The following is an 8,167-nucleotide window of genomic DNA, read 5'->3' as shown; positions in this document are numbered from 1 at the left end:
TTTCTGTTTTTTTTCTGTCAAGATGGGGTGCTGAGTGTACATTAATGAGAAATAAAATGAACTTTTTTGATTTTAGCAAATGGCTGCAATGAAACAAAGAAATTTAAAGGGGTCTGAATACTTTCCGTACCCACTGTATGTTGTAATATAATGGACATATTTCAATGTGTTTTTTGTTTTGTTTTTTATAATGTCTTGTCTAGCAACTGTAGCAATCAATTTTCCCCAAGGGAACAATTAAGTATTTCTGATTGATTCTGATTTCTGTTTTAGCAAGACTACCAGCTGGAAACCTTCAAAAGAAGGCAAACCGAATTAACTTCTATCATTAGAAGGCCCATCCAAAACTTAAATCCTGGCGCTGTGCCTGCTCCTGCTAAACGATTTACTCGGCGCATACATGTTGTTGGTTGAAAAAACAATTCAGACCTGACAGGAGTCATGACGCAGTGGTTTCCTGGCACAGAAGAGAACAAACCCACATGGCAAATCCACTTTTAACTAGAAGGACGCACTGTTAATAATTAACGTTATCACCTCACCACGTGAATCTCTTCAAAGTAGGATTTCGCAATGGTGGTTTTTCTGGATTGCTTTCTACACAAAAGTTCTGAAGTTACTTCACTATCCTGCACACCTGATACAGTGTTTGTGGTAACTGTTTTGGTACAGCATTGTAGCTCCAGTGCACAAAGAAGGAAAGGGAAAGACAAGAAAACAGCTCTAAAAACCCTAACACAACACACAGAAGGAAACAAACACGTCCAGTTCAGTTCAGCTGTCCCTTGTTTCGTTAGCAGGAACTAATGCATAGAACTGGTGCGTCTGGATCCTAGACATCAGCTTTTATCGCTAACGTTTTCCATGCCGAAGAAGACATTGAACGTCACTTGAAGTAGTGAAAACTAGCAAATCGCTGGAGCATACACACTGTCCAACAGTTTAACGGTTGATCCGCGGCGCAATATAACGTTAGTACACACTTGTTGATTGCGCAGTTGGCCGATGTCCAGCTCTTGTGGTCTGTGTGGCTAACTCTACCTTGTTATAGTGAACGTCGGGCTGGGTGCTGGGTGTCGGGATGGCGGCCGCAGAGTAGTGACACACCGACAGTCGGTTCAGTCTGGGAAATGTCCGAGACAGCACGGTACGGATCATCATGCTTCTTCCTGCACACCAAAGGACACTGACACAGTCCGCTTGCAGCCCAGGCAACGGCGAACCGGACAACCCTTCCCCCCTTCCGTTGCGTCATTACGCAACATTACGAATAAACGCCCAGTTTTTCTTCTTCTCTACGTTGCATTAATTAAAAAAATTAAGATTAATTCAGATATAAGTGTCTTTTTAATAAAACCCCGAGAATTATGTTTATTTATACCATGTGTTTAATGTTTACATGAGACAAAAAATGGCTGCAGACAGATATATACTGTATATATTATATACTGTCAGTGGTTATGACACACAATATCTTGTGTAGGCTTTATGAGGACATAGTTCCAACACAACCCAGTTAGATAAGCGCACATGGAGTTAATGTACTAAACAATGGTTAGTGTGTCCTACTTGTTTCACTAAAGTCACAAATAATGCTGAAATTAATTTAAGAATTTGACAAAACGTGAGTTAAATTGTACTTAACATACAACATTCTGAACCATCTGTGTTTTGTGGCCACTGAAGTAAAGTGGTGGGCCCTTGTCACTTCGTCATACTTTTATATGTAATGCCTTTCCTGTGAATATTGATCAGAGATGAGTATTCCAAATATTTTTATACAATTATCTGTCTATATAATGTATTTTTATCATTTTAACAATCATACATACTTAATAGGCTTTTTTTTGTCAGGTTCAGTGTTTTCTTCTCATGTTCTATTAGCTCTTTGGTTGTTTGAACTTTTCTAATGCAGGGCAACACTGTTTGCGAAGAGATTCGTTCCTCACTTGTTTCTTAATCAACTAGTCTTTCACTATTTATTAGCTACGCTATAAAATGTGATTAGGAATTACTCATTAACTAATGGTTCACTAGCAGCTGGTTCCTCATTCATTCCTCATTTGTTCCCGGGTATGGGACAGCAGTAGTTATATCTGTAGGGACTTGGCTTGGGAACCAGCGGGTCGCCAGGTCAAGTCCAGCACAGACAACAGTATGGAGTGTTTATGTACGTATTTACCACATTGTCAGACTTGAACCACAACAGAATAATGCAGCTTGGCTGTGGGTATAATTCTATTTATATCTATAGATTTCAATGGGGATAATGCATTTTATTATCTTTTATTTTGGTAACAAACACATTTTGACAACATAGACAACGAAGCTGTGTCACTCAATTTTACAGCTGAACAGGCTATGTAGGCCATCAGTGAACAATGTGCCTTCACGTAAGCAAACATTTTATACAACCTTTACAGCTTGAAATTGTTTATCTTTCCTTTTAAGTCTTTATGAATAGACCCCCAAAATTATAGTCTGATACTGTCAACAGCCTTGGCACACGCTCTAGGTGAGCCCCATGACAATATATTTAAACAGATAATGCATTAAATCCTACCTTTTTTTCCTTCCTATGCGTTTTATTTATTTAATTATTTGTATTTTGTCTATTTCAGTTATTGTTAAACTATGGTGTGTGTGTTTTTTTAATGAAATAAATGAATTTAAAAACATATAATACTATCAAAATATTACAACATTTCGAATAAAAATACTTAAACTATGAGATCGCTGGATATTTGAATGTATTGTTTGATTATGTATTGTGAAGAACTTTGTCTGTTTCAAGATGAGGTGCATAAATGAATCATTGATCATCCTTCTTCATTTAAAAATAATGATTGAAGTATTACTGTGATAATGGTTTACATGTACATGTATTGAATCAGTGGCAAGGGTGCTATATATAGCCACAATCGTGTGTGCGCCACGCCTAATGATAACTGTTCTGATACTGTTGCGACATGATCACTTTTTCTACTTTGCTCTTTATTTAATTGACAGGTCTAATGAGTGATGGAGCGTACACAAGCAAACGGATGTTTAAAGGTGTTTCTACATCCATTTATTAATTACTGTGTGAGTGGAAATGAAGCTGTGCCCACAATGATTTAGATGTATAAAGCAGAATCAGGCCTACTTCATTTTATATGTGCCATCATGGGGGGGGATATCGCCTCCGGTACGCTAGGTGGCGGTATGAACCTTAACATTTGGGATTGCAATTTGCCAAAAAACGCAAAGAAGACGATGATTTCCCCCAGGTCGTACAGTGCAGTTAACTTAGCTTGTTGATAATTATTTATTTTTTAAACATGTTTATTCCTCGTATGTAACTAGCAGTAGCGTAGAAATCAGTAAAAGAAATTCACAGCGGTAAACGTTAACGTTAGTGATACAGTAAAGCTAGGCTTATTGCTAGTTTAGCAAGCTTCTAGCTAACGCTACCTAGCTTAGGCAATAGCCCTAGCGTGTTAGGGTAACTTGGTCAGCAAGAGGCAACAATTCATATCGAAAGCGTCGAAATTGCAGATAAAGGTAAGTTTATCCTATCACAATCGTGCAAACAATGCACACTATGGTCCACAGTGCCTTAGAAATCACAATGCAAATGACTAATAATGTCACGTTTCAGTGTAAATCACTTAACGTTAAGGAAGTTTAAAGCTAACGTTATAACTTTTATGCAGCGTTATATTATTTAGGCTAAAGAATAAGTGTGGGGCCTTTTGCTAATTCATGTTCTTTGTTTTTAGAAGGAAGTGCCATAAAAGGTTGTTGTGCTCAACTTCTTTTATTTGAGAGAATAAGTAAAGCTACATCACACACAGCTGTGGGGTCCGATCTGCTTAACCTCCGAAAGCCCCGCTGGATCAGGGGCCCGGAGCACAGTGTGCTCCTCCTGGAACTATACGTCTGTATTCTGGTGCATCCTTTCTGATTGCGCGGTAGTGAGTCACTACTCTCGATTCAACCTCGGTTTTGGCAGCAGGCGCTTTTCTGTTATGAGTACAATTACTCTTCAGACATTTGTGTCTATCTTTTGCTGCACCTGTGTCCAGCTATCGAAGTAGAGCTAAAGACACAAAACCAGATTCAACTATCCCAGGCTTGAGCTACTACTCGGAGTTGGATCCAAGAGCAAAAGGTGCGCTTGCTAGTGCACCATTAGTTATTGATTCTTTGATTTGATTGAGTGAGTGATTATAGCTCAGGGAGACTGTTCAGAAATCCTGAAGACAAATGCCATGAAGATGAACAGGAAGGATTTGTGATCGTGTCAGCAGAATATCTCTTTGTATAGTGTTCTTTAGGTTTTCACCACACCCAGTATAACAAACCATTTTCACATATGTTTTGTTGAACAAATATCTCACACTAAGAGGTTATTTTATCTTGTGTGTCTGAAGTATCCAGTTGCTGCATTGCTGTCATTTCACTATATTGAATATCTTTGATCAATGTTTTTGTCTTACAGTATGACGCTGAAGTCAGGAGAGGAGCGTCTGAAAGAGATGGAGGCTGAGATGGCTCTGTGAGTACCACCTCTTAGGTTTGGCTAGCTCATCCATATCCCAACATCCTAACATATCCATAAAAACACGTAACTCTGTAAACACAAGTTACAGAGTTTACATTTTGTTGCTTCAACATGTTCAGCCTCCTTTGTAACTGCACTCTTTCAGTGGGATTTTAAGAAGAAATAAAAGCAAGCAGCGATGAACGGGCCCTCGCACTCCACGCATGTCGGGGTGTGCCACAGTTGGGTTATGCACCAGTACATCATGCCAACACTAAGCTATGAAAATTTCATAGAAATCTCATCAAAATTGCCACACAAGACTTACTTCACCTTGCCAGTAGGTGGTGCTATGACAGCGACTGAATATTGGCACTTAGATGCATTTAGGGCAGGACTCTTAACAAACTTGTGAAGTTAGGTCCAAATGGAGAATCGGTAGGGTAAGCAACAGGGGTAGGGTTAAAGTTTCCATTGTCATGTCAAAGCAGATTTTTGAAGGGATGTCACAGACACAATTTGAACTGAATGTAAAGATTTTGAACTCATCCTGAACTTCTCTAAATTGTATTCACCAATTTTAAGGTCATTCTGATCAATTTCCTAGGAGTCATGGCATCAGAAATTGACATAATATCCATATCCATAATAGCAAACTTCCTGTTGGATTTAGCATATGGCTCCAAGAGGCTTTTTTGTAGACCCTGACATACTCTCATATGTACCAGTTAAATGGGATGCTGGGGCTGATTTTGTAAGTGTTTTATGCCTATATCATGGAGAAATGTAATCTTTCACGCCACGTCACAGCTAAAAGTTGTGCTCCTCATTGAATTTTCATTTTTATTCATGAGTAGCACAAATTTTAATCTTTAAAATGTCTTTAAAATGTGCTCACCAATTTAAAAAAAAATAAAAAATACGTGCCACATTCACCCTTTCACACACATTCACTCAGTGACGGTAAAGTCCATCGAACAGAAACTAACTCATACATATTCACACACTGATGCACAGCATCAGGAGCAATTTCAAGTTCAGTATCTTGCTCAAGGATACTTCGACATGTTGCGGGAGGAGCCAGGGATCGAACCAACAACCTTCCAATTAGTGGTCGACCTGCTCTTCCTCTGAGCCACAGCTGCACCAGTAAGGGGCGCTATGAGTATGACTGAATATTGTCACGTGGCTGTGTTCAGGCCGGGACTCTCATCAGACATGTGCATTATGGTGCAGATCGGACAAAGTACACTGAAGTTATGACAACTTCCTGTTTTATGGCGAAACGTCAAATCTTGGTGCCACTCCAGAGACACACCCTTCAATGAAAACTCACTAATAGCACAACTTTTAATCTGTACATTGTACTGACCAAATTTGACAGCGATCTGATTAATTCCCTAGGAAGAGTTTAAGGCAACATGTGCTTTCGGGATATGGCTTCAAGAGGATTTTTTGTAGGTCAGGACTTTTCATACTCCTAGGTGAAATGTGCTGTTGGGGCCGCTCAATAGGGTGCGCTGTCGAGCCATTTTTTCACGCATATGTTCGAGACCCTTAAAATACTTAATTTTCCGCCACAAATGACATGTGCACAGAGTTTCATGAGTTTTGGGATATGATAAGGCCTCCAAAAAGGCAATTAATTGCGGAGAAAAATAATAATAAGACCTCCAACACAGATATTTAGCTTGCTACATATTTTTCTGGTGTTGGTGGCCGGGGCATCAGCTAGCTCTTGTTGAGTCTGCATGTCATGTCGTTGAACAATTCACACAACTCGATCCTCCTCACGGGAGCGAGTGCCAATTAGCCTCTTGTACTCCCTGGCCGCCATTCATCCTTTCTCTTCAATTGCAACAGTCGTCTGTCCTGCAGCTGAAAAACGCCCATCAGCAGCCAGTGACTGCTGCCACCGACCCATCCCGGTTTCCTGTTGGGATTGTATCTGGCAGGTGATGAGCAGCCCTGCTGCTTCTTCTCCCCACACTACCGCGTCTAGAATTAACGCAAAAAGCTTCAGCTGTTCAGTGTCTGGTCAGACCAGAGAACTTCTTTCATCATAGTCTGAGTCATACATGTGTTTCCTTTGGCAACTCTAGGCGGGCTTCATATGTCGTGCATGACGGAACGAGGCTTCCTCGGCCCACTCTGCCATGAACCACGCCCCGACTGGTGGAGCGGCCTGCAGTGAACTAGTTGACTTTGTGCGAACTTTCGTCCCATCTCCTTACTGCATCTCTGAGCCCAGCCCACAGTGATCTTGTTGGGTTCTCTTTTACTCTCTCACCAAGGCTCTCTTCTCCCACGCTGTGGTCTCATGTTTGGCTGGACGGCCAGGTCCTAGAGGACAGAGTTCTGTCGCTCCACAACCTTCTTCCGACTTAAGGCGATTATGGAGGCCACTGCTGCTCTAAGAACCTTGAGTGCGTAACAGACCATTCTTTGTGTAACCTTGGGCGCGGAGTGCTGGGGCTTGCCACAGTTGACTGTCTCCGCGCTCCTGGGCAGTTCTTCGACCGTCATCGATATATTCTTCAATTGCTCTCGCATGCGCACCTCTCGCCTCGTTCAAGGTCCTTACTATTACCACCGCGCTGTCGCTCCTTCCTAATCCAACACCTCCAACTCCGTCCTCAACGTGTGAAACACAGCTGCGACATCATGAAGCGAGCAGAACCCATCAAGAGGATCAGAAGGAAGCCTGGACAGCATGGTGAGTGTCAGAAAGGGTCTGAATACGCTCTATCCGCACCACCTGTGACCTACTGTACTGCGGAGTGGTCGTGCTCGGGAGGCGCAGCATCTCAGCAGCTGCGAGCCGGGAACGACGGACACCCCCACCGCCCCCCCCCCCACCGCCGGAAAACTGATCAAGAAGGCAGCCTCGTGGCCTCGCCGGTTGCCCCTCCGATCAGTGCCGGTCGGGTGGGAGACGGGACTGATAAATCCCCCATCCACGGCACACAATGCATGCCACTCGACAGCTCCTTCAGCCCAGGACTCCTTCAACCCCAAACTCGTGTGAAGGCGAGACTTTGCGCTCAGGTCCTCTCCTCTCCTGCCTTGCTGTCAGACTATACTTAATAACCAGCACTGCTCCAGTAGACCGCCCCCATCAACAACTCGTGCAGATATTTCACTGTACCTCGCTGCTGCCTCATATTCCAATACTCACCCACCTACGTTTGCCTATGGCTTCTTTTTGTTTCGTGTGTGCTTACTCGTCGTTAGCCTCTGATTCGCCTCCGCTACTGCCTAGATCCCTTACTTTTCTTTCCTCATTGCTACATAGTGTATTTTCTACTTTCTTATGCTTTCTTCCCTACCTTACTGCTTCGCTATACCTCTCTCCATCTTTTTCTCTATCCACCGTTTGCTGCTGCAACCCGGAATTCTCCCCATTGTGCACAAATAAAGGAATATCTTATCTATCCTTATCTTCTACTATTCGTCTTCTTCTTTATAAATTCTGCAAAAATTTCTACATTTCCTCGTTTTTTTCTGTCAACCCGCCTCGGCCGTGCTGATGTAGTTCCAACTCCCCGAGCAACTAAATGAAACTCTTTTGACTTTTAGCAAAATGGCTGCACCTCGCCAAGAGTGCACAAACTCTTAAGGCGGTCTGCAATACCTTTCGTC

General features: G+C 42.2%; 3 protein-coding genes across 3 annotated transcripts in view; 2 read left to right on the top strand and 1 right to left on the bottom strand.

Moving 5' to 3' along the window:
* Positions 1–1,247, bottom strand: part of LOC118335989 (aldehyde dehydrogenase, mitochondrial-like) — an 11,940-nt gene extending 10,693 nt beyond the window's left edge. Inside the window, exon 1 of the mRNA XM_035672510.1 lies at positions 1,042–1,247. Coding sequence (XP_035528403.1) covers positions 1,042–1,161 — 120 coding nt within the window. The 5' untranslated portion in view covers positions 1,162–1,247. The remainder of the gene's footprint in view (positions 1–1,041) is intronic.
* ppox (protoporphyrinogen oxidase) overlaps positions 1–8,167 on the top strand; it is a gene marked incomplete in the record, with an annotated part of 54,413 nt that overhangs the window by 30,781 nt on the left and 15,465 nt on the right.
* Positions 3,223–8,167, top strand: part of rbm42 (RNA binding motif protein 42) — a gene marked incomplete at its 3' end in the record, with an annotated part of 12,366 nt that continues 7,421 nt past the window's right edge. The window contains 2 exon segments of the mRNA XM_035672511.1: positions 3,223–3,543; positions 4,484–4,540. Coding sequence (XP_035528404.1) covers positions 4,485–4,540 — 56 coding nt within the window.

Source organism: Morone saxatilis, unplaced genomic scaffold (assembly GCF_004916995.1).
Source record: "Morone saxatilis isolate NCDOM2014 unplaced genomic scaffold, NCSU_SB_2.0 Contig24, whole genome shotgun sequence".
Lineage (NCBI taxonomy): Eukaryota > Metazoa > Chordata > Actinopteri > Moronidae > Morone > Morone saxatilis.
Note: the sequence above shows the minus strand (reverse complement) of the source record. Positions and strands in the feature narration are given on the sequence as shown.